This window comes from Eubalaena glacialis, chromosome 8, assembly GCF_028564815.1.
Source record: "Eubalaena glacialis isolate mEubGla1 chromosome 8, mEubGla1.1.hap2.+ XY, whole genome shotgun sequence".
Classification (NCBI taxonomy): Eukaryota; Metazoa; Chordata; class Mammalia; order Artiodactyla; family Balaenidae; genus Eubalaena; species Eubalaena glacialis.
In genome coordinates, this window is record NC_083723.1 from 120,930,983 (window position 1) to 120,958,253 (window position 27,271).

At 38.1% G+C, this 27,271-nt stretch overlaps 1 protein-coding gene across 2 annotated transcripts in view; it reads left to right on the forward strand.

The window, feature by feature from the left end:
- Positions 1–27,271, forward strand: part of CNTNAP2 (contactin associated protein 2) — a 2,096,032-nt gene that overhangs the window by 1,315,485 nt on the left and 753,276 nt on the right. For both annotated transcript variants that reach the window (XM_061198858.1, XM_061198859.1), the window contains exon 12: positions 19,062–19,181. In XM_061198858.1, coding sequence (XP_061054841.1) covers positions 19,062–19,181 — 120 coding nt within the window. The remainder of the gene's footprint in view (positions 1–19,061; positions 19,182–27,271) is intronic.

Below are 27,271 nucleotides of genomic sequence, written 5' to 3' on the forward strand. Positions count from 1 at the left end.
TGCTTACAGCTTTCATAAAATCATAAAAGAAAACAAATTTAAAAATTAAATATAAACCAATGACAAACCTAATTTCAACTGATCAATGTTAATTTATTGACACATAATGTTTCACCAAAGCAAAGTGTTTATTCTCATGTAAATGTGATAATGACTACTACTATCAAGCAGGTTCTCCAGAAAATGCCATCATGTGACTTAACTTAGGTATAAGGCTACCTTTGCCATTTTTTAAACGAAACTGCAACAGTTGCCATAGTTTTGCACTGAAGAAATCCCCAGTACAAATACAATCCAGGCACTACTTAATTATAGGGTAGTGATCTAGGTCATGTGGGATTTTTATTCACTTAAAATAAAAATTAAAAACTTTAAACATTTTTACAGAAACATATGTGCCTCTTCCAACATGTTTTTGGTTTTCCAGGCATCCAGAGATGCATGTCATATAGTTTTGGGCTGACTTAGGAGTTTACGCTTTGACTCAGCAAATGGCTACTATGTAAAATGGGCTGCCAGGAAGGACAATGTTTAACATTTATCCTATTTTCATCATAGCACCTAACACTGTATATAGCACATGCTAGATGCTAACAGCAGATTTCTTGGATATATTTTTTCTATTTCTTTCATCATTTCTTCTGGTATGAATTTCCAGAAGTTCATTTACAGACCTCCATAAATCTCCCAGAAAAACGAGTTAGTGATTTTTCTTTGATTCTGATTTTCTGGACAAATATTTACATGAGCCCCGTAAGACCTTTCCACAGACAGCTCCTCAAAATGATGAAAGTCAAATTTAAGACAAAAAAGACTGAAAAATGATCAGCATAAGAAAATCAAAATCTAGGTAACCTAAAAGTCAAGCGATAGTTTAAGAATGAGGAATAAAGTGTGGTTGTCAATCAAGGAAAATTTCCTGTTGCTGACAATTATGTGAAGGGCACATCTTTTCAGACTCTTTCCAGTTGTCTCCTGTGGTGACAGTAACCCTGTTAGTAAGTCAATAAAAAAGAAATTGCCTCCCTATCTTTGAGATTTTCATAGAGAATTCTGTATTTTTATGTTTTCAGGGGAAAAGAGAGTAAAAACAAATTCTGTAATACTGAACTAAAGGAGCTGATATCACCTGCAGGCCAGTTTTTTCCTGTATATTTTAACTCTTTTTCACTACCTTAGTTTCATCCACTAAAGGCTTTATAGTTAATGGAAGGAATGTGTTTTTTTCTTTCTTTAATTGTCCTCTAAATAGCTGTCTTCCTTTTCAGTTGGTGAATTGATAATAGACTGTGACCAAAGAAGATTGCTCAGGAGCTATTTTCTTTCACCTGGGTGGTCATCTCCCCAAGCTCCCTCCCCTTTCTCACAATTATCTGCCTGAGTCTGGGTCTTAAAAGTGTTGAGCCTCGAATAATCAGCCCCTTGTTGTAGGCCTTAGTAGTATGCTGTGGGGGTAGCTGGGAAGCCACTGGCCTTTAAATGCTCTTTTTCATCTGTATGCCCCAAAGCCTGAAACTTACTAGTGGCAAGCAAGAGTATTTTGCCTCCCAAAGCACAGTCTTGTAAAGAAGATGAGGGAAATTTGTCTGGGGCTATTCACATCATAATAGGAATTAGCTTATCAGAACTCTTTATCTCTGTGGCAAATACTAAAAAACTGAGTGAAAAGCTAATTAGAGATTTATTGGGGGTTGGGGTATTAATCTGAGAAGAAGGAAAGAATTGCTTTAGAGGAAAATTATACCAACTGTGGAGGAGTGCCCTGGAGTGACATTATGGGACAATAGGAGGTAATTGAAAACTAGTTTGCAAGTTTACTTAGGGTTAGTCCTGCTTACAACTAACTGATATTCATAGCATTTAGGAATGCCTTATGTTTTCAGGAGGACTAAATCTTAAGCTAATTTCAAAGAATCATGCAATTAAATTAAAAATAGTCTATATCATGGGAGAGGAGTATTTGGCTTTTTCTGGATAACCAAAGGGAACAATTAGGATCTGTGGTAATATAGGGTCCAATTTCAGCTCAGTGTAAGAAGAACTTTGGAACAATTAGAACTCTTTAAAACTAGTCTGTTTTCTTCCAAGACTGTGAGCTGTCTCTCAATGGAACTGCTTACACAAGAGGCTGAATGATGTCAGCTTTGGACTTAATATTGCTTTTAGGTTTTACCTAGAATGTTCCTTCTGATTTAAGAATGATTATAAATTAGGTCTGAATTGAGAAGCCAGTATGTTCTTTAATTACGTCCAAGGAAAAAAATTAAAAAATATATGTATATGTACATCAAAAAAATGTAAGCTAAATTCCCATCTATCTTTGGCACTTTACAGGACCTTTTCACTTCTAGAGTAATGGTCCTCAGGACCATAGTAGCTAAAACAATAATAGTTAGTACTAATGCAAAACTCAGTAAGTACAAGACACTAAATGTTCACAACTCACAAAACTCTAGGAAAGATAATATTACAACCCTCCTTCTGCAGATAAAGGAACTGAGCTGCTGTAGGTTAAGTGAAGTGCTCAAGCTTACAGAGCACATAAATAGGGAAGCCGGCCAACAGTCAAAGTATTCTGGGGTCAGAGGCCAGGATTAACAATGACACTGCCCATTAACTAGCACCCTGTTGAGAAGCCACTAGGATAATCTCAGAATATTACTGGATGACCAAACAAATTGAGATTTTGGAACACTGACCTGGGCTGTGCTTACCCTAGTCATCATAAATCTTTATGTTTGTACAGACCAGGAAAGTAAATCAATGTCAGAACAGCCTTAAAAGCCAACTACTGTTGCTTTATGACTCCAACGTAGTGACAATATCAGCTTCCAGCTGCAATCAAGCAGAGAGGAAGATACCTAAACCAAGTCAAAAACGTTATTTCTTTGCGTAGCATTGACCATGTATTAGGAAATAATCATAAGCTAACAGAATCACAGAATTAGAGGGTTTTGGAGTAGAAGAGGTCTTCAGCATTGTTTCTCCCTTCTCATCACAGAAATGAGGATACTGACTTCTACTGAGAGGATCTTGTTTCAAAACTATGCCATGGCCTTATAATTGGTCTTCATGTCCAGTCTTCCTATCATAGCCAAAGGGAATTCTTAATACAACTTGATCATCTCATTCTGCTTCTTTAAACTCCTTCAGATACCCCTCAGACTCAGTCAAAGTCCTTGCTTTCAAGCACCAGTTCTTTGAAGACCTGGTCTCTGGTTGATTCTAGTCCCAACTCCTCCTACTTGCTTGTCTTGAACTCTTGACTTCAATCACTCAGGAGTCCACCCCCTTCCCAGAGCATCATACTCTGGCCTCTGAGCCTTTGCACATCCTATTTCTTTCCTTTTACAGCCCTCTGCCTGGCCTCTCCTGGCTTCCTCCACTTAATCCTTCAGAAAGCAGCTTAATACCTCCTACAGGAAGACGACTCCTACTGGTCATATTTGTTTTGTTTCATTTTTCAAATACCCAGTGTAAACAAGCCTGCCTGTATTGTTTCCCAACCTATAACATATAAAGAATAATTTTATTTGTGTGTCTGAACAAGAAGTACAGTTTGAAATTGCACAATAGCAGTGTGACATCCCAAGTAATAATACAGTAAAGAGTCATAGTTTATAAAAAGGGAAACCAACAAGTCAATGAAACAAAGTTTTCTGATATCATTTGGTGTGACTCTTGCCATTACAACATAATCCAATGATTGATGTAGGTAATTATAAAACTTGAGTCAGCAAGAAATGGCACTTATGTTTAATGTAGTGTGATTAAGGAGGCAGAAAACTGTGCAGTAACTTTTAGAATGATTTTCACTGAAAATATTTAAAATGAAATGAGTCTTAGTGCTTAAAGGAAGGAAAATAGTTTATCAGTTCATTTATGTTAAAGATGCAGTTATGTTAGAGTGTGTACGATACAGAGGGAACGTGATAATAGATGGGAGACCCAAGTCCTGGTCTAGTAATTGACGCGAAATAAGTGAGCGACTTTGAGTAAGACGTTTCCATACTGGATTCTTGGAGCTGGTGTAACATCGTGGCTAAAAAACAGGGGCCATGGGCTCAAATACAATCTCAGCTTCATTACTTTTAAGCTATGTAGCCTTCAGTTATTTTACTCTCTCTAGGCCTCAGTGTGCTTATTTGTAAAATGGAAGGAATAGTACATACCTCGTAGGCTTACTGTGGAAAACAGATGGCATATTGCTTGCAAAAGCACTCAGCAGAGAATATGATTTATCGTAAGGGCTCAAGTAGCCATGGTTGTTGTTATAATTATTATAATTATTCACAATGAAGGAGCTACATTAGACGACTCAGGTCTTCTCAAGCACTAAAACTCTTTGGTTCTATGAAGGGCTCATTCCCGAATGATGTCAGATAAATGAGGTTTCACTGTATATCGGGCAAGAAATCAATATGGCCAATTTTTAATTGTGCAAAATAAGGTAAGGTGAGCAGAGAGTGAATTATTCAGAACGTCGGTTATACTCAATGTATTTCTATTTGATCTTGGAATGCATAGAACGCTTTAAAAGAATATTTTCTATCCTTCTCATATTGTGTTTAATGATTAAAATGAGTTTGGCCTTTCTGTGTTCACCAAAGGAAAAGAAATGGAACAACGCTAGATGCTGTATATGTGGTATTTCACTTGAACCCTAGTGATTCAGATGACGTCATCTGGCAACTGACTGGGTAATAGAAAAATCAAACAAGAAAATAGTTTTGGGCCAGAAAATGAACATGCCTGGGATCGAGAGCCAACAGCACAGCATCTCGTCATGACCCTTTTTCAGAGTTTCGGGTAGCTCAGGTCCACGTGTACTTTGAAACCCTAAGAGTGAAAAGACGACTATCAAGTATTTTTACCACAGCTATCTTTTTTTTTTATTTTTATTTTTTTTTTATTTTTATTTTTTTAAACATCTTTATTGAAGTATAATTGCTTTACAATGGTGTGTTAGCTTCTGCTTTATAACAAAGTGAATCAGTTATACATATACATATGTTCCCATATCTCTTCCCTCTTCCATCTCCCTCCCTCCCACCCTCCCTATCCCACCCCTCTAGGTGGTCAAAAAGCACCGAGCTGATCTCCCTGTACCACAGCTATCTTAATTTAAAATGGCCCTACCACAGAAGTGGCGTCTAATTAGAATTTCTTGGCACAATGGCCAAAGCCCAGCACTATAATAGCCTAATTATCTAAATTCTCATTTATCACTCAAGAGTTCTTCCCCACCTACCACACACCTCATCATGTAAAGAAGATACATATCTTTTTCCTTTTTTCTTCTTTTTCTTAGTGAAGAATTTGTTCAGTGAGATGTTTGAACTATTCAAAGTAAGTGGCACCCCCAAAGCAGATCGGGCAGTAGGTGTTTGTGCTGGGCAGCAGACATAACATAACCTGGAAAGGCAGAGCACCTGTGGAGTCCAGGTGTCCACTTATCGACAAGCCATGTGACTTTGGTAATTCACTCAATCCTTCGGAGCCTTAGTTTCTTCATTTGTAACCTGGGGATAGTCAGAGGGAATTCACTCTGAATCTACTTAGTACGGCTCAAGGCCTTCACTACGTTCACATGATCATATATTTACGTAAATTGTACAAAGACGTCTTAACTGCAGTGAGCCAAGACCGCTGTCTCTTTTCACTCCCACTTTCCCCCCATCACATGTTGGGGAACTTTGGAGTAGCCTTGAGCATCTTTGCTGCGTGGCTGAGGGGAAGTTAGGGATACAGTAAAGTTGGATTTAATGACTATATTTATATGGTCTGAGATCATGTCTGTATATTGTGAAGTTATTGCTGGTGTCCTGGCCTAGGAATGACTTCCAAGCACATTTCCACTGCCCATTTTCATCCCTACATTTTCATTTGTATATGAATATTCTTTTTTTCTTAGCAATAGCCTCCAAATTGTATTATCTTCAAGTCCCAGAAAAGCTGGATCTGCCTCTGAGGATAATGACACCAACCTCATTCCATTGTTATGGAGATTAATACTGAAGTTTTTCCCCACTTTCCTTCTTTCCCCTCTTTTACCTTCTTTTCTTCCTTTCTAAAATCATATAATAATAATGAAGGACCTGAGGATTAACTAATCCAGGACTTTTAAGTGTTTCTCCCAAAACATTTCCCCCCCTCAAATAAAATCATCAGCAAAACCGTGATACATAAAATAGACTGGTAATTGACAGGACTTTTTCGAAGTTTAAACCTTCACTGTTTGGGGAGTAGCCCCAAAGATGTTTTACTATATAGAAGTAATGAGGTATTACCAATCCTTGAAAAATATAACTTCTTATTCTTCCACTCTTAAGGAAATAAATGCCTTGAAGAACCAATCATATTGATCACAGACTGAACTTCTGTTGGAAGAATGTGACTTGGCTTTTGATGGTTATTCTTTATACAGGTTTTTCTTTTTGAGAGAGCTGGGCACGGGTGAGAGAAAGTCACAAACTGAACTGAAGAGAAAGGAGGGGTTTGTGTGGGGAATGGAACATGTACTCAGCAGCAATGGGTCTCTTTTTTTGTCCCTGGCCCCAAAGGAAGGACAGCACCAGTCAAGGAGAGAACTGGGTAAGCACCTTCTGAAAGGAGCCTCTACCCCAATAACCACAGCAGATATTAAATAGCGGATGAACTCACAAGTAAAGGCAGAAGTGACAAAATTTTTCAGTAGAAAGTAAAAAAAGTGTATACTTAATACCACAATGCTGTAAGAATTCACTAATGTATCTGGAAATGCTAGACAATGAGATACTCTCTATAAAAATATTTTCCAGAGAACCTAACTATTCAGTGAGCTTTTATGGACTGACTCAGGTGTGCCAGACACTGTGCTGCCAGGTGGGAATATAGAAAAAAGGATGACATGGCTCTTATGTGCATTAAGATAAATCTTATCCAAAAATGTGTAACAGGTTTTTCTGCCTTCTTAAATGAGAAAACAAACAACTTAATAGCTTTCTCCTAATGGCCCAGGTATATCATTATCATGGTCAACTAAATACTTGGCGAGATAATGCATATTTTTCCAGCTTTTTTCCTCTGCTATGCATAGGATCAGTTAAACTCACAATAAAGGCCACAGAAGCTTCTATTGCAGTGTGAATACTTTCATGCAGCAGTTTCAACGTGCCTAGACTAGTGACAGATAGTTCAAGATTCTGGAATATTTAAAAACGTTGCTTCCCTGCTTCTCAGCTGTGTGCAGGAAAGCTGACATTACTGACTACTAGATCTCGACTGAAGTGGCTTATTTTGAAGTTAGTGACTCCATCATTCATTTCAAAGATGGCTTTGACAGGACCTCAAGCAACAGGAAGTTTTGTAAGTCACACTTAATCATAATAATAGTCTGATGCTTTTGAGACCTGTCCTGTTATAAAACAAGCCTGCATGTATATCATCCTCATATCTCAAAAGCAATTGGAGAAAGACACTGTCAGAGAAGTCCTTTATTCTAAATCTAAAGTTAATGCTAATGTCCCGTTGCTGTTTCAGTTTTACCAAAACAGTCATGACTTTTATCCATTGATGGATGTTCTCTGTTGTCTAAGGGATTATCTGTATTTAAATCTTATTTTAACTTTGAGAGAAGAACTCTAACACCACCAGTGTTTTAATCACTACACCAGTGCTTAAATAATGAACTAGGTATAATAATAGATGCTTAGAAAAGATATCCAGGTTATTCTGGCCTTTTGAAATATGAACCATAAACTATTAAGATCATAGAGTGCTTGGCGAAAATGAAACTTCACTATCATCCCATCAAAATCTTCCTTCCTTAAATGAGAAAATTCATACCCCTAAAAGTTCAGTCATAAACAGTCCAAGCCATATGGACAGTAAATTACAGAACCAAAACTCAAAATAAGAATTCTATGTAAAGCAATTATACTCCAATAAAGATGTTAAAAAAAAAAAAAAGAATTCTGACTTTTAATCTAGACATCTTCCCTCTGTATTATTCTTCCTTACTGCCTTTAATTTGTAGGAGTGCATTTCATTTGTTTTTGATTTGGGTTATATAATACTGTAGACACAACCCTTTCTGCTATGGGAACAGCTTATCTATTTCATTTTCAAGTTTTAATACTCATATTATTTAATGGTTTACTTTTCCATCAAATTCAAATGACTTTATTAGGCATTTAAAAATCAGTCATATTGACTCATTCATTAAATTGGATAGACCATAGTAAAACATTTTTTAAGCTGTAAAGTAGTCTAAAATATAGTTATCTTTTTATTATTTGAATTACCAAGACAGCTTTACTCAAAATGATTGAAGTTTGCAAAGGGGTTAGCACTTTGTGATCAGAGCCAGATTTGATCTTTTGTTAAAGTTTTGTTTATCTAAAAACAATTGCAGAATTTCCTCACTCCATTTTTCTTTTCTCAGCACACATGCACACACTGATAGACATAAGGAAAGTCTACTCTTCCTTTCAGGAGACTCTTCCTCAGTGAAACACACCTCCTCACTTTTCTCCAAGCTATCCTTCAGCAATAAAAACAAAATACCCCCTTTTCCAAGATGAGATTAGTATAAGCTGTTCAACATAACTTAAGAGCAGGGACTCTGTAGCCAGAATCACTGTGTTGGAATTCTGGCTCTGTCTTTTTCTAGGTGAACAATCTTGGACAAGCTAACTAATCTTTCTGTGCAGATGGCAGAGACAGAGCACTGAGGACAAGCCCTCAGGGAATAGCTCCCTCTATAGACCAGGAGAAGGAAAATGACAGTGCAGGACACAGGAAAGGAGTGGTCAGAGGGGCACGAGCAGGCAGACAAGTGTAAGAGCAGAGAAACTTAGAGAAGAATGAGTTTCCATGAGGGCGTGGCCAACAGTGACTGAGTCTACTTAAATCACAGAGCACGAGGACGTACTTAGTAAAGTCGGTGTGGACATCAGTGGCATTTTTGAAAGTGAGGTAGAAGTGATTACCTTCTGATTTGAGGGTGTGAAGGTGTACGTGGTGAAGAAGCAGGAGTTCTCCTATAAACAGGACTAGAGGACAACATGCGTATTTTCTTTTATTTTTCTTTCCCATTACCCAAGATAGAGAAGACAGATTAGATAGTGCAGATTATCAGACATAGAAGGTGGAACCAATGGAAAAAAGAGAAAAGGAAAATCAAGAAAAGAGTCATCTTAAATTACCTAAGGACTCCATGGAATAGCATGGCATTGGGAAGGAGCAGGAAAGAAGGGCTGTCCTCTCCTCTTTCTGCCAAACTCCTGCTCATCCTTTAAGACTCAGCTTAAAGAGACTTCACCAGTGAAACCTTTCTGACTGCCCTAAACCAAGTTATCCAGTCCCTTATCTAAAGTGTCTGAGTATTTTGTTCATATATTTTTTATAACAGAGAATTATACACTATTTTATCTCTCAACATCTCTGCCCCATATGTTAGATAACAAATTTCTCAGAGCCAGGATCTAAGGTTCATTCATTTTTTTAAACTTATAGTACAAGGCATAGCACTAGATCTAGTACTATATTAGTAGCTATTTAAAATAAATTGATGAATTAGCCATCGGAAAGGGAAAAGGACCTGTTTAATTCAGAGTTACATTGAAGGAGGGGGATATAGGCCCTAACACACCTTGAGTCAATGTCCTTAGTCTTATTATTGGGACACAGTAAAAATGAGAGTGAGAAGGTTAAAATGGGAATAGGGGATAAGTAGATGGAGCAAGAGACAACAGAGGCAGCCTCTAGGGTCTAAGTAAGTCATTAATAGGGTTGCTGCGCCCCATTGTAGAGACCTATTAAAATGAGGAAGCATGAGTGTATAGTATGCCCGCTTGGTGTTAGAGGGGTTTTTCTTCCCTCCTCATTGTCTTCTATAACCTAAAAGTGATAATGAAGAAAATACAAGGAGAGCTTGTCCAGATTGAGTCATGGAAAAAATGGACAATTTGATGTTCTGTGAAGTGATAGTCAAAGAATAACAAGAAAAGATATTGACATCACCAAGGAATAAGGCAGTCATGATATAGAGACAAAGAGTTGTAGGAAGTTTTGTAACTAGTATTGCAAAGGTATGGATTGTTGTTTTCTTTAAGGTAGTGCCTTGGAGCCAGTGCAGAGAATGGAGGAATTCGGGAAGGATCAAACAGAAGGCAGAAATGGATGGATGTGGGTTATAGAGAGAGTAGATTTTATTCTGATTTCCAAAAATTTTTTGAAGGACTTCTCAGGTAAGAAAACTCCAAGCTATTGTTTTATTAACAGGAAATCAAAACTTGATCTTTTTTTTTTCCCTTCTAAATTACCCCTTTCCCTTGAGACTTGGACAGGTGAAAGAACCCATTAGAGGATGGTAATGAACAACATCTCACACAGAAGTTACATTCGTGGAAAGATCATGACATAATATCAGCATGCAGAATATCTGTTTTTAAACCTCCACTCTCTCTAACCACCACTATTTGTTGTGTGTCAATTATGAGACAGTAGTTCCTCAGGGAAATAATGTAGTTTACTCAGGGCTTTCATTCAAGCTTAAAAAAAAAATCCAAAGAGACAGAGAAAGTATCAGGTTAATATTCAGGTGTTAATGAGGACTTAGGTATTATAAAGCTTATATTGTGCTAATTTAAAATAATTGAACAGTCCTAGAATTAGGGAGATTTCACAGGGGAAGGTCTCAAGGCCACTGCGCCTCTTTGGATTTCCAGCTTGGCTGTGTACAAACCTCAGTAGTTACCTTAACAGGAATAATTAGATCCTGGGAAAACTAGTTTCTCCAAACAAATGCACTAGAGCCTAATTGAGATCAGAAAGTCAGTTTCATCGTTTCCAATGAGAAATATCTCTTCCCAAAGGAGAAACTTATTTTTGAAAGACAGATTAAGATCAGAGGTGGCTTAGTGATTAAAAGGGATCAGGATAAGGAGGACCCCAGTGACCATTCCGTTCTGAGCGCCACCAACCCAGATATGCCCAGGCCCCTTTCAAGGGCTGAGAACTACTATATTGGGTTTTTTTTCTGCTATATCCATGTTTTCCATTAAAGGACTTCTTTCTTAATTCAAGGTTAGAGTGTCCAGTAAACCAACCTCCCTTTTTAGCACTTTTGTCACCTGGTTCCTACAGCAAGTTTGTAGTAACTACTGGGTCGCCTCCAATATAAGAGAGCAGGAAAGCAAAGCCATTCATAAATTATCAATATTCAACGTGTCATGTTACAGCATTTTTTAGTAAATGAACCATAAAGTTATTTTATGCTTCTTTCCAATTTTATATCAAATCATTGTAAGTGAACTTTTCCCTTTCTGTGCAATCAGGAAAAGACTACTTACGTTGTTCCCAAGGTAACCTTTATGTATGTGTTCATTTTTAACTTGGTTCATCCTTGGCCGCTTCAAGCAATCCGTATGCTCTAGAAGGTAGTAACAGGAGGGATGTATACCACATGCGTAATTGCCTCTCTCAAAGCATGAAACATAGAAAGGGGCTAGGAGAGCCTTCCCCAGCTCAGCAGCATCATGAAGATCTAGAGAGCTGTTCCTTTGTACTGTTCAGAGCACCCAGCATAAGACCTTGCACAGAGTGGGCCAAAAGCAACTATTTTACCAGGAGGATATTCTTTCTTAACACTGATGTTCAGGAACATGGTGGAGGGTCCTCCTCCATGTCACCTCTAGGAAACTTGGAAGAGCTCAGAGGTGGAGGTGAGGAGAGGTTGGCCCAGTCAGCTGGCAACTGTCTGTCTGTATTAGTTTCCTAGAGATACTGTAACAAAGTAACAAACAGGATGACTTAAGGGAAATTTATTGCCTCACGATTTTGAGGCTAGAAATCTGAAGTCAAAGTGTCTGCCTGGTTGGTCCTTCTATGGGCTGTGAGGGAGAATCTGTTCCATACTTCTCTCCTAGCTTCTGGTAGCCTCAGGCATCCTTTAGTTGTGGTTGGCAGTATCCCTGTTGTTTATATTGTCTTCCTATTGTAGGTGTCTGTCTCTGTGTCCAAATTTCCCCTTTTTATAAGGATACCAGTCCAGATGGATTAGGGGCCACCCTAACGAGCTTATCTTAACTTAATCACCTTCAAATACCTTATTTCCAAATAAAGGTTAGAACTTCAACACCTATTGAGGGATACATTTCAACCCATAGCAATGTCCTTCTTGAATCATCAATATTTATGTGAAAATTGAAGCCATGGCACAAATCACAGATATGTGCTTCCCTCTCTTTTCCCAGGGACTTTAATGTTCTAATCATATATGTGTGTATGATTAGCTTCCATGTCCCCTTGCAATAGTCTCCTAGTTGTTATTAACTTTCCTAACCTATTGTCCACACAGTTGCCAGGAGATACTTCTTAAACACAAAATTGATGATGTTACTACCTTGTTTTAGCCTATGGTTACAGAGTAAATACAAACACCTTAGCATGCTAGTTAAGGCCTTTATTGTCATAAATGGAAGATAATATTATACACTTAGGAGCTGTGAAAACAATTTTTAAAGGGGAAATCTTGATAGAGTTGATAACAAAATATTGTACATCAAAAGCTACATATTCAAGGTAAGGCAAAAAACAAGGAAGACAAATATGATGGAACACAGATTTTAGTTTTGATTTTATCATAGCCAATTTAAGTCAATGGAAAAATGCTGACAATAAATAAATGGGCAAAAAGCATAACTGTATACCTCACAAAACAGTTTTAAAAACTCTCCAATGTATTGTATATGTGAAAATAAATTTTCCAATCAAAAAATACAAATCAGACAATAATAAAAGCTTTTTTTTGGCCAAGTAAGAAACTATTTTTTTCTTTTTATTTTGTTTTAAATCAGTCTAACCAGTGCTGGTAAAGATGCATTAACAGGCAAAGTTGTTTTTACATTCTCAAGACTCTAAAAATTGACCGTCAGATTTAGAGCTAATTTCCTGGTGGCAGACAGTGAGGGGAGTAACAAGTCCCCGATAACGGCTAATAAAACCTGGCTGTTAGGTATCCTGGATTCTGACTATTTACATTAACTTCTCATACCCTTGAAGGAGGTCTAGAAAAGAGGAGAGGGGCCTGGCATTCCAAAAGAATGAAATGCAAACTCCCCAAATTTACTTCTGGAGCAAGGGAAACAGGAGGTTCTTTTTTTTCTTTTTTCTTTTTTTTTTTTTGGTTACTTTTTCAGAATTAATCCAAGGAGTATAGATGCTTTTTTTTTTTTTTTTTTTTTTTTTTGGGACCATGAGATATGTGGGATCTTAGTTCCCCGACCAGGGATTGAACGTGCACTCCCTGCATTGGATGCGCAGAGTCTTAACCACTGGACCACTAGGGAATTCCCCTATAAATTCCTTTTATAATCAGAAATTACCCCATTAAAAACAATAAAGATAACTCTGTCTCACATATCCTAACAAAAATTCCCTCACTTGTACTTAGCAATCTCTATCAATTTTTATTCTGTTTTTTCCTTTCATGGTTCAAACTCCTACAATAGTGTGGTCAACATCCACCCCATTCCACCAACTAGTTCCTTTTCTTATAATCTGGTTTCTACAAATACCACCACCCTGAAATATTTAAAAAGTCACCCAAATCTGCTCACTAAATGTATTACCACTTCCCCTAGCTGATTTCCATTCCGTTTTTCTGCAACAATTCAAAGTATTGAGAGTTATCCTTTTCCTTGGGGGTAACTCCTCCTTTATACTCCATCCTTACCCTAAATATTCCTTAAGTGATGCTTTATTTCCCAGCACATTAGACCTGTTTCACATCTTTGCTTTTAAACCCTTTGCTTTTCTCTCTGCCAATGAGTTGGCATCTTTCATTAATCAACAACACTGGGAGTACATTAGGTGCTTAATAATATTTGTTCTTTAAATAGAGCAATCATATTACTTATATATATTGGGATAAGCAGAATAATCCTCTCCCCACCAAACGTGTCTATATCCTAAGCCGTGGAACCTGTGACTATATTGCTTTATATGGCAAAGAGACTATGATTAAGCAAAGGACCTTCTCGTGCAGAGACTGTCCCAGATGATTGGGGGGGGGGCCTGATGCCGTCAGAGCTCCTTCAAATACAGAGAGGCGACAAGGCAAGCAGAGAATCAGAGCGGAGTGTGAGAGAGACTCCACCAGCCACATCTGGCTTCGAAGATGAAGAAATAGGAAAATGAGCCAAGGAATACAGGTGGATTCTGGAAGCTGGAAAAGGCAAGAAAACGGATTCCCCCCCTAGAGTTTTCAGAAGGAGCACAGCCCTACCCAGACTTCGAATTTAGCTCAGTGAAACCCACTTCGAACATCTGACCTCTAGAACTGTGAGATAATAAATTTGTTTCAACCCGCTAAGTATTTGGTTATTTGTTACAGCAGCCCAATGAAACTAATACAATAGTACTTTGTCATTTTCCATTGTACCCAATATGATGTCACACAGACAACATTCAATATTTAATGAAAATTAATAAGATACTTAGGATTTGTCACTTTCTGGATTTTTACATGCTATGAAATTCAGTCTGATGTGTTCATTCATAATATTTCTGAATATCTGAGATTTATTTAAGAATATGTAGAATAATATGAGACCTTTTATTTGGGACCAGGAGTTGCAACAGAGAAAAACTACTTTTCCAGTAAATCAATGGACTTGATGAGTCTGTTTATTTTGCCATCAGCCCAATTGCCTTTCTGTTCTCCAGCAGTCTACTAGAAAAGCTCGATTATTGACAATGGCACAGATCCTTCTCTTTCTTCAGTGGCTGCTGGCTTAGCCTCTTCTGCCCTGTCAACTCCCTGGGGCTTGGTATGCACAAATTGTGCAGCCCAGCTAGGACTCCACTGGGTACAGAGTTAACTGGCTGAGGCATGCAGGCTAAATACTTCGGTTAGCTCCTTCCGTGCATTAAAATTTCCATACGCTCAATGCTTTTTAGTTTACAAAGTGTGTGATTTCATTTAATCTTCACAATAACTTGGTGGAGGAGGTATTATTGCCTTCATTTTACAGTTGAGAAAACTGAAAGTTAAGGGGAGTTTCCAGGTAGTAAATGACAGAAAGGAGATTTGAACAAAAATCTCTTAATTCCTAATTCAGTTATAAAACTAATGCAATTTTACTATGTACAGCTGTTCTTGCCATTTTACCTCAGTGCCTTTACTCCAGACATGTATTTTGCAAGTGTATTTTTAATAACATAACTTATGCATGTTATAAAGTAATGTGGAAAACACAGAGAAGTATGAAGTTTTAAATCATCCATAATCTTACTACTCAAAGATAACCACTGTTACTGTTTGAGTGTATTCCTTTCCAAATATTTTTCTGTGCATTCATCCAGGTATATTTCTTTTGACATGTATTTTTATTTAGAGTTTTGTATCCCATTCCATTTTTATTATTCTGAGTGAAGTGAGGTGGCATTCTAGCCTTATGTTATTGGATTGGCCAAAAAGTTCATTTGGTTAGTCAATGTGTTTTTCCATAAAGTTCTTCGTGAAAATGAAAAATGTGTCTTTTATTTTTACTTAAAACAGAACAAATTTTTTGGCCAACCCAATGTTTACAATTGTACTGTATTGCCTTTCAGTGACCTATTTTTCCTATTTATACTAAAATATAAATAAAGAATTAGTCCACCCTTCTTGAGTTAACCTTTTTTTTCAAGATTAGAGCCATGCTTCTCAACATGTAGTCAGGACCAGCAGCATCAGCTGGGAGCTTGTTAGAACTGCAAATTCTCTACTGAGTCAGAATCTCCGGGGTGAGACCCAGGAATCCCTGTCCTAACAAGCTCTCCAGGTGATTTTTCATGCATGATAAAGTTTGGACTAAAGTTTTGGTTTTCCATTTGTGTTGATGAGGCAAAAGCAGCTAATAAACCTGTTATAGGTTAAAGACAAGCAGAATAATTGTCACACTTTGAAGAAAAAGAAAGAGCTTCTTGCTTACCCAGATTTCCCTCATCCACATGCTTTCAACTCTACTCTTAATCAATTACTTGGGTTAAAGTCCACAGACCTCTTTAAAATGCTTATATGCTTACTTAGAAATGCAGTAGTTACCTATACTTACTATTATCCAGTTGTGCTTTCATTTGCATATACTTCTTCTGGTGAGCCAACTAATCATTTATCAAAATCAGAACAGGATGAAGGGTAGGCACATTTTAAGTTTCATTCTGACAGCTTTTCTTAAGCATCAACCATGTTAGATCAATATAGAGTAGAAAAGAAAAATACGTTTTCTACACCCTGCCCTCATGACAATTTACAATCTTGTTAGGAAATAAAATTTTCCTATATAGTTTAATTAACAGCGGTCAATCAAGTCCTAAATTGACTAGTATTACAGTATGTGAGACGAGCAGTGTATGCCCTGGACTATACAGAAAGCTGGACGTATTTATTAGGGAAGGTCTCCTTAAGAAAGGAGGAATGTCAGTGGTGCCTAAATAATAATTATTATATTAACGATAAACAGTCCACCTAGTAACTACTATACCTGTGATACCTATTCCCCAGACAAGGCTGAATGAGATTAGGTATCTTTGTCAATGTTATATAAATAGTACTTTGTGGAGTCAGAATTTAAACTCAGATCTGTTTGACAGGAACCCTGTTTCTTACCACTTCTGCCTTCATAGTTAGCTCTGACTGAGAAGTTTTACAGATTGAGAAAGAGGCCTGTAGAAAACCACAAGTAGAGGCAACCCCAGAAATGGTGAGCATGAGTTAAACAAGTTCCTGCGTCAGATTCGCCTGAGCAGAGAGCAAGGTTGATACTGGCGAGTTGCTAAAACCAAAAGAGATCTGTAAGGATTATGGAAGGTCTTGCATGCTTAGATGGTGATCTGGGATATACAATCAGAGATGCTGAAGAGCCATTACACTTTTTTTAAACATAATGAAAGTAATGTTTTAGGATATTGCATAAAAAAGCATAATTGGGCGGGAAGTGAAGAGATATTTGGGTAGAACAATCAATTAATAGGTCGATTGTTGTAAATCAGATACCAGATGATAAGGAAAATGACTGGGGTGCTGGCAGTGGGGAAAAAGAATGATTATTAAATATTAGAAAACAAAGGTGAAAGTTTTTAATGGTAGATTGGCTGAAGGGACAATTGGAAAACCTAAGAATTTGAACCTGACGTTCTGGGTGATTTTGAACTGTACACAAAAATTGTAATAATCTGAAGAAGGATTGTCAAAAATTAATAAGGCAGTTGGGTTTTTTCAGAGACTGTGAGTTTAAGTCATTCTTTCTTGCTTCTCAACTACATCCACCCACCTAGTCTCCATGTCCTGTTGATCTTAAATCCCATCTACTTTATCCTGCCTTGTTTGCTTTATCCTGCCTTGTTTGCTTTATCCTTTCTCATAATCTTGTATACCTCTGGCCATCTTTCAATAGGCCTATAGGCCTATTGCTATAGCAATTACAGCCTACATGCTCTCATTACTCACTTCCCTAAGACCTATTGTTTTGCTACAAAGAACTTTCTTTCTAAAACCTACGTCAAATTATGGCATCTTTCTGCTGAAAGTTTAAAAATATTTGTTCAGTCTTTTATTGCATTATTTTATTTGGTATGGCATTCAGAATTAGAGCGACCATAGTTTATTATCCAAATAAGACAACTGGGAGATTGAAAGTGGCATATTAATAATTACACTCAGACAAAAGGTGTATGGGCTGTGCTTAACCTTCTAGCCACATCCTCTTCTGACAGCACTTCTTGCATGAGCAATGCACGAGGACTGAGTGAACAGTCCCTACTCCAAAGGTCCGCAGTCTGTGTTGTTCACAGCTGTGCTTGTGTTGCCTAATCTACTGCTCAACACATCATATGGGCTCAATAACTATTTGCAGAAGGAAGGAAGGAAGGAAGTGGGAAGCAAGCCTTGAGTAAATCAAAGAGTTTTTGAACTGTTTTAGTCTAGTGTGTTGCGTTTGTTGAAATGAAATGGAATTTAAAGTCTAGCATCCTTGGGAAGAGGAAACCGTGGAAAGCCAAAGGGAAGCACAGAGAACATGGGAGAGGAAAGTAGAAAAGGGAGGTCCCAGAATCAGACCTCCTACTTCATAGCTTAGCAAAGGACAGATGCTAGGAGTATTGAATTCAAGGGCACTTTACCAAAAGACTCCGCTTATCAGATAGATAGATTTTTACTAGAAATAGTTCTTAGTTTTGTAAAGAGGTCTGTCAAATTCATCATATATGTCAATGTAGAGCTATTAAAAAAAGTTTTCACTATAGTGTTTTAGAAGTTCCAGCTATAAAGGAGGTATGTAAATGTCCATTTTGCACTTCTGAAAACAGGTGCAGTCTCTGTGAGAAAAGAAAATGTGTTACGAGCATGGGAACAAAAAGGAAAATGATGAAAAAGAACCTACAGTCTAATTACATAAATGTCAGTTTTCTACAAAAACTAGATTTGATGTAATTAAAGCACACCTGTAACAAATAAAATGAAACATATCTTTCCATTTTCCTGAAATAAAGGAAGATTAGAAGTCACGTGGTATTTGTGGGAAATTTATACTAAATATGCAAAAAAAAAAAGTGTCCCTGTGTGTGTGTGCATGAGAGAGAGAGAGAGAGAGGGAGAGACGGAGAGAGAGAGAGAGATTTTCTCTGATCTCTTAGCTGATAGCCCAACAGTACAGCCAATATTCATGGCCTTTCAGTAAAGTCTCTTACATTAAGGAGCTGATATCTATAAATAAGTATAAATTAAATAGTTTTCAATGATCATGAGCACCTGTGAAACAAACATTACATTTGTTTAACAATTTATTGATTGTTTTAGACCTTTCCCCAACTAAAGCCATAGCAGGAACTTACTATCTTTGTTTGTTAGGTCAGAACCAATGCTTATAGACTAAAAATCAGATTATGAGTTTAAATGTAGAGAAAAGAGTGCTCTTTCTAACAAGAGGATACTCTCCTAAACAGTGGTTTGATAGCATTTGATCTGTTACTGGGGCATTTATCTGGAGAGACATTTTTTGGGTGCTGTGCTCATGTAGGATGTTTCGTTCCAGCCATCTATGAGCCTTCCTGTGAAGCCTACAAACACCTAGGCCAGACATCAAATTACTACTGGATAGATCCTGATGGCAGTGGACCTCTGGGGCCTCTGAAAGTTTACTGCAACATGACAGGTAACTATGCCATATTTATGTTTCATGAAGATTGCTTTTCTGTATGTTGAGAATAAATAGCACCACTAAAGTTTGTTTCTTCTGTGCTGTATTCTTATCATAATGTGTGATAAGCTAAATATTGCTAGCTTTGTTAGGCTAAATGGTGAAATGTATTTCAATGCTAGGTTTTCAAAAAAAGTCTACCTTCTGATTTGAATGGTTAATAATTAGTGTTTAAAAAAATCATCATGTAGAGGAAAAACTAGAAAGTAAAATTGCAAGGTTGAAGTCCACAGAAAGAACTAGCCCATGAAGCATCCTCCACAAGAACCTAGACTGGGGAAGGTTAGTACCACCTCTCAAACCATCCACACTGCCCATGTGAAAGGAAGCTCAGAGGTCACGCCAAACCTTCCTCTGCTTGCCATGGTTATACAAGGAGCCGTTCTGGGTACTGAAAGCCCATTCTGGCACTAGCAAAACTTACCTGCCACTTTCATGAAATTTTTCTGGGGAAGAGAGCCTAGTTTTTCTTCAATTCCATATTAAATTTCAGGGCTATGAAATGAGATTGCAGGTTCCCACAGTCGTATGTAAGATGTACAGATCTGTAAGATAAGAGCACATCTTCCATCAGACACTTGGTAGCATCTTGCCCTCCAAAAATCTGGAGAAGTGTGTGGGGCAAGCACTGTTTACTAGCTCCAGGAGAGGATCAGCATTTGATATGAACTCCTGAGGCATATGATGATAAGGATAATGATTATATGATGCTACTGATGATGATTGCTGCATGGACGGTTTACCATGTATCGGGTACCACAATAACTGCTTTATTCAGACAACCTGGGTTTATATTTTAGCTCTGTTAATCACCAGCTATAGAATCTTGGGCAACTTATTAACTGTATTAACTTCAATAAGCCTCGGAATGTTTTTCTTTGAAATTGATTAATAATAATATCTACCTCATAGTATTATTGTATGAATGAAATAAGGTAATCTACATATGGTTCTTAGCATATTGTCTGACACATAATAAACTTTCAGAAAAGGTTGCCAGGAGTAAGGTATAATTATTTTTTAAAGAATTAGAGAGTTAAATAACTTGCTTATATTATTCAGGCAAAATTCAAATTCCAATATGTTTGAGGCCAATGGTTCTTAAATCCAGCTATGCTTCAGAAACGTTTATGGAGTTTTGTCTTCCCGTACAAACCTGTTGGCTCCATCTCAGGAGACTGACTCAGTAGGTGTGAAGTGCAAATAGGATTGTGCGCCCAGAACTAAGAGCCCTAAACAGTGCTGTAGACAAGCAGACCCCAGTGGAGAACTCGGCAACATCAGGAAGACAGGCATGGCACAGAACGGAAGGGAGGATGATGAGGACGTGGGTGTAGTATGGAAGGTGGGTAGAGAAAATGGTAAAGTGAGAGCTACTGTCCCCAGATTTCCCCCCATGCCAAGACTCTAAGCGTGCCCCAGAGAGATAATTCACTTCCCAGAAAGCTTGACCTGAGAGTTCATTGATTGTTGGACTTGTCAGTGCACTCAGGTACTTTCTTCTTTACCTTCATTCTAATCTTACTTCAACTAAAGTAGAATCCATGAGAACTAGACTTAATCCAAAAGACTCTTGATGTTGATTTCTCAAAACTATTGTCAACTATTAACCTTAAGGGAAATCAGGGCATCCTGAATGGGCTTGGACAATTAAGAAGTTAATTTAGTTACTTTCCTATATGCCTTTTCAGAAAAGAACTAGAAAACTAAACAAAACCGTAATGTATACGATCCTCATATGAAGAACACACAAAATGGAAGAGGATTTTTTCTTTTTTTTTTTCGGGAGAGATCACTTTTCTGTGAATTGAAGGCCTTATGTGGAAACACAGATCTCCTCTTCATCAATACCTCCTTTAAAGAGTATGACTATAGTTTGACCTAATACTCTAGATTCAGTCTAAGTGGTGAAAAGAACAGCATGATTTCTGCAGTTAGAAGATTTTTTTTCTATCGTCAAGATAGTTATGAACACCAGTGTTTCAGGGACCCTTGAAGGCCATCAGGTACTCTTTGGCATTTTGCAACCCATTAACCCTTCCTTCATCTGGAAAGAACATGAACTTGACCCATTAGGAAAACATGGCACCACAGAGCTTGGCTTGGGCTGTAGCTTTTCCAAGAGATACATGTTGAAGAAGAGGAGGGGGTGACAGCATGAGATACTCTATGAATCTTGAGATATCACTCTATGGTCATGAGAAATTGTATATGCACCTTAATTCACAACATTTGTATTAAAGAATAGAGCTCTCCCACTTCTTAGTAACCCAAATGTAATTGAGTGTTTATCACTGTTGAATATATCGCATATGTTTAAAATGGGAGCAAGATATCTTCTCTGGGGAAGAAGCAATGTCTTGGCAGTGATCAGTCTCTTTTTCCTTCTTCTTACTAAGATGGGGGAGAGTTTTTCACTTGTACAGACATAGTGAATATATGAGTCTTGATTTTGGTTTCTCTACACTGGAGGAACTTTACTGGCAGGTAATATCTGATGTAAATTTGGGTAGAAACAAAAAATCACTCTGTTGGAAATCACTTCTGATTTATAATTATTCTTTGGAATACTAAACTTTAAATTCACTTACTAATTAAAAAATAAAACAAAACAAAAAAACAAAATGAAAACACAGTTAATTAATTTAGGGCCTGGCAAGAAGAAGGTAGTCTCCTCTGACTTTTAGAAAAGAAGTTCCTCCAAGTAATCATTACAACATCACTGTTCACTAATATCTCCAAGTTTTATGTTTGTTTAACATTATCAAATAAGTAAGTTGTTCCTCATCTTATCCTTATTACATTTTCTGTTGAATCACAGGGAAGACTTGAAGTTTGTCCCTGCTAGAGTATTTTACTGTTGGATTCAGTCCAAACTGTCAGCATATATCTCTTGGCATCTCAGATACTGTTAAATTCTCAATTTCTCCTTCCCAATGCCTCTTGCAAATCATTATTCTTTCCATTCCTCAAACCACCATCCTGATTCAGACCCTCAGTTGTTGGGTTTAGGTTATTCTAGTAATGTCCCAACTGGCCCCTGTTGGTTTACAACCTTGGGAGTTCCCCAAGTGAAATCTGAAACTGGACCCCGTACGTGGAGGGCAAGGAGAGACTGAGAAGGAGGCAGACCCTCTAGATTGGTAGGTGAAGGTTTAATAAGCAAGAGAACGTACTTACAAGGCTCGTCTTGGGCGACACAGTATGAGTAGATTTCTGCACCCAACCCACAGGATCTTAAAAGTTTATATCGAGGCCTTGACAGGGTTCAGTGACATATTCAGTCCAGATGGTCTCAACACCTACCTCTCACAAGGATTTACCCCTGAAAGGGCTGCTAGCCTGGGAATAGTAGGTGGGATGTACATTCCAAGGACAGGGGAGGGGTGAGGAGCCTCCGGTTGCCAGGGTTCTGCTTAAGGGTCAACTGGCAGTCACATTCTCTCCATGACCTCCTTCAACGGTCCCTTCAACTCCAATATTTTCCTACTGCCCCTGCGTCCATGCCACCTGTCAGCAGGCTGCTAGATGAATGCTCCTACCACACCACTGTGATCATACGACCACTGTGCTCCATCCCAACTACTGAATAATGGGAAAGGGCCTCAACTTAGCATTCAACTTCCTTCACATTTAATACAAATTTCCTAGCACTGTCTTTTTTCTACCCTGCTTCCTTATAGCCATCCCATGCTCCAATCAGAGTGGAGTTTCCATCATTCTCTAAATTCAGTTTGGCTTGTTTTACACTAAATTTCATGACAGTCTCCCTGTGTACAATATTCTCTCCTGAAACTCTCTATAAAATACTTACCTCTCAAGAGTTTTCTTGAATCCTAAACTTCTCCATGAAGCTCTTCCTCATCTTCAATATACCCTTCACCACCAAATGACCATTGTAAACTCTTTTATCGATCAAAACCTTTCCTCTTTTATTTTTAATTTTTATTTTATATTGGGGTATAGTTGATTAACAACATTGTGTTAGTTTCAGGTGTACAGCAAAGTGACTCAGTTATACATATACTTGTATTGATATCTATTCTTTTTCAAATTCTTTTCCCATTTGGGTTATTACAGAATATTGAGTAGTGTTCCCTGTGCTATACAGTAGGTCCTTGTTGGTTATCTATTTTAAATATAGCAATGTGTACATGTCAATCCCAAACTCCCAATCTATTCCTCCCCCCCACCCTTCCACCCTGGTAACCATAAGTTCATTCTCTAAGTCTGTGAGTCTGTTTCTGTTTTGTAAATAAGTTCATTTGTATCATTTTTTAAAATTCCGCATATAAGTGATTTCATATGGTATTTGTCTTTCTCTGTCTGACTTACTTAGGATGATCATCTCCAGGTCCACCCATGTTGTTGCAAATGGCATTATTTCATTCTTTTTAATGACTGAGTAATATTCCATTGTATATATGTACCACATCTTCTTTATCCATTCATCTGTCGATGGACATTTAGGTTGCTTCCATGTCTTGGCTAGTGTAAACAGCGCTGCAGTGAACGTTGGGATGCATGTATCCTTTCGAACCATGTTTTTCTCTGGATATATGCCCAAGAATGCGATTGCTGGATCATGTGACAACTCCATTTTTAGTTTTTTGAGGAACGTCCATACTGTTCTCGATAGTGGCTGCACCAATTTACATGCCCACGAACAATGTAGGAGGGTACCCTATTCTCCACACCCTCTGCGGCATTTGTTATTTATAGATTTTTCAGTGATGGCCATTCTGACCAGTGTGAGGTGGTCTCTGTATTATTTCTTAAACTGCATGTAAAATTTACATTATCTAAAAGAAAAATTTTAATTAAAAATGTAATGTACATACACACACACACACACAAAAAAAAAACCCCAAAATGTGAATTTCTTCATAGACTTTGTGAAAAGAAAAAAGAACAGAATATTTAAGCATCCCTCTTAAGGATCCTTTTTCTAGGTTTTTTTCATTTCTATATTCACTGTGTGCCAGGAACTGTGCCATGTGAGAACAAATGGATATAATAAATGCCTTCATGGTATTCACAACCAACAATAAAAACAAGCACTAAAAAAGTAAACAAATAAGTAATTTTTCTGTAGAGAAAAATAATGGAATTGTGAGGAATGGTTTATTTTGGATAGAGGATTTTTAAAAAAACCTCCCTAGGAAGCAACATTTTAGCCAAAATCTAGCATATGAGAGGAGACAAGGCACTCAAAAAAGTGAGGAAGGGAAATGAGCCCTGAAAAATTATACCCCAAAGAGTGAAAGAGATCATTTCCTTCCAAGGAACTGAAACCCCAGTGGCTGCATAATGAGCCTATAGGGGAGCCCAAAATGAAGTGGGGAGATGGGCAGGGGCCAGGTGGTGGTGCAGGAAAAAAATCTGGTTTTTACTTTTTCAATTATATTTCAATGTAGTGGGTGGGAATCTATGGAAAGTTTTTAAACAGGAGAATGACAGGGTCTCAATTAAAACTACCACTTGGAGTACCATGAATGACAGACTGAAAGCACTGGGACCAGTTCTGAGGCTACTGTAAAAGTCCAGGGAAGAAAAGAAGCTCCTTTGGACTAGAGTGGTGATAGTTTAAGTGATGAAGAGGAGATGAATTTCAGATGTACTTTGAAGGAAGCATTGTCAGGATTGGTGACAGATGGGAGAAGGATGGTTAAAGACAGTTGTCAAGAATAACTCCTGGGGCTTCCCCGGTTGCACAGTGGTTAAGAATCTGCCTGCCAATGCAGGGGACATGGGTTTGAGCCCTGGTCCAGGAACATCCCACATGCCATGGAGCAACTAAGCCCATGCGCCACAACTACTGAGCATGCGCTCTAGAGCCTGCGAGCCACAACTGCTGAGCTCACGTGCCACAACTACTGCAGCCTGCACGCCTAGAGTCTGTGCTCCACAACAAGAGAAGCCACCACAATGAGAAGCCCACGCACCGCAACAAAGAGTAACCCCCACTCGCCACAACTAGAGAAAGCCCGCGTGCAGCAGTGAAGACCCAACGCAGCCAAAAATAAATAACTAAATAAATTTTAAAATATATATATTAAAAAGAGCAAAACATTTAAGAACAACAACAAAAAGAATAACTCCTGAATATATGGATTAAATAACTGGATGAATTACAGTGCCATATGGCAGATGTGGGAAATTAAGGAAAGAACAGATTTAGAGGAATTTCAAGAATTCAGTTTTGACCTATTTAAATATGAAGTGCTATATGCCATCTCAATTGAGATGCAAATTTTGCAGTTGGACAAGCCCCAAAAGGATGTTTGGGTTAGAGACATAAATGTCCTAATTGTTAGCATATGAATATATGAGAAATGATAATATCACTTAGGGCATGATGTAAACTGGGAAAAGGCATCTGCGAAATGAGCTCCTAGGAAGTCGGTAGATAGGTCAGATTTCTAGTGATGAAATATTCTGTATGTAGGAGAATGTATAAGTAAGTGGAGGAAAAGTGTCTAAGAGAATTTTAGGGACAAATGGGTCATCCTTATGGATGTCGAATTGACTGCTTGGGTTGTAAAGAATGAGAAAAAGACTGGGAGGATGGAGAGTGATTTTGAATCAATGCAAAGGTGTATAATGAATGAGCAGGACCCAGTGGGGCCTTCCTGGGTTCAGACTCCCCCCACCCTCCATGCCCCCCACCTCTTATTTGTAAAAAAAGCTTTAGCCTCCTATTCCTTCCCCGAGTTCCAAAGAGCAAATTTAATCAGAGAAGTGAGAAAATGAGAAAGTGCAGAAACAAAGGAAAATAGTCAAGCAAGACAAAATAATAGTTTAGCCATGAAACAAAGTCAAAAACATTTAGTTCTTCCTCAAGGGCTATGGATAATATCCTGAGCCATATCCTTGAGTTATTTTGCAGATACTAACCGCCCCCCCCAAGATGGAAGAAGTTAACTACATGCTGACCACCAGTATGTAGACCCCAGACAGGTTGGAACCAAAAGGTTGATCATTGAGATTCCTGAAACATCACCCTGTTACCTCACCGTCAACCAATCAGAGAATTGTGCAGGAGCTGATCAGGCACCCTACAACTCACACCCATAATGTTGCCTTTCAAAACTGTTACCTGAAAGCCATCGAGAAGTTCAGGTATTTTGAACATGAGCTGCCCATACTCCTTTCTTGGTGCCTTGCAATAAACTCTGTACTTTCCTTCACTACAACCCAGTGTCAGTAGAGTGGCTTTGCTACACGTTCAGTGAGTGGACCCAAGTTTGGTTCAATAACAAAAATAAATCAACTCATAACATGCTTTATACGGGATGCAAAGCAGTTGAAACTTGGCAAGCAATTGATGATACTGTATTTTTAAAGCATGGCTTTGGCAGCTGGGAATAGGGTTTTCCAAAGGAGACCCATACATAAGACAGGGAAACAAGTCAGAAAGCCTCTGTTGTAATACAGGAGTTAAAGTTGAGATTCAAGGTGGTGGCCGACAGGTAAAGGAGAGGATTGATTTGATGGACATTTAGAAAATTGAGTTGACCAGACTGTGGCTGGTGATTGGAGTTGAAAATGATTCCCAAGTTTCTGCCTTGAGTAGCCCCATGTGAGGGAGTACAGAAGAGCAGGGACAGATCAGGAAAAGGTGGGACTCTATGTTGCCTTCAGTGCCTGTAATTCAGCCTGTTGGAGCTGTGCTGTGGGCAGATACTATACAGATTCCCTGAAGACTTTAAACACAATTAATCTCTGTCTCAGTTTCCTTATAAATAGAGTAGGAATTGGAATGAGTTGATCTCTACACTGCCTTCTATTCTTAAAAAAGAAGAAATTCTATTATTGCCATGGAACATGAAAGAAAAATATCACTATTCAAATAATCGAGAAGCAAAATCCTCTTGCCTCAAACAAGCTTGAATTTACTCATTTCTTGGCCACATTTGACATAAATTGGCACCGTTCATTTTTTATCAAAAAGCAGTTCTTCTACTATGCAATTCTCCTTTTGACTATCTGCAGTTCAGCGCTTCATCACTTGGAAATTAGGGGGTGCCCTAAATGACAGCGTC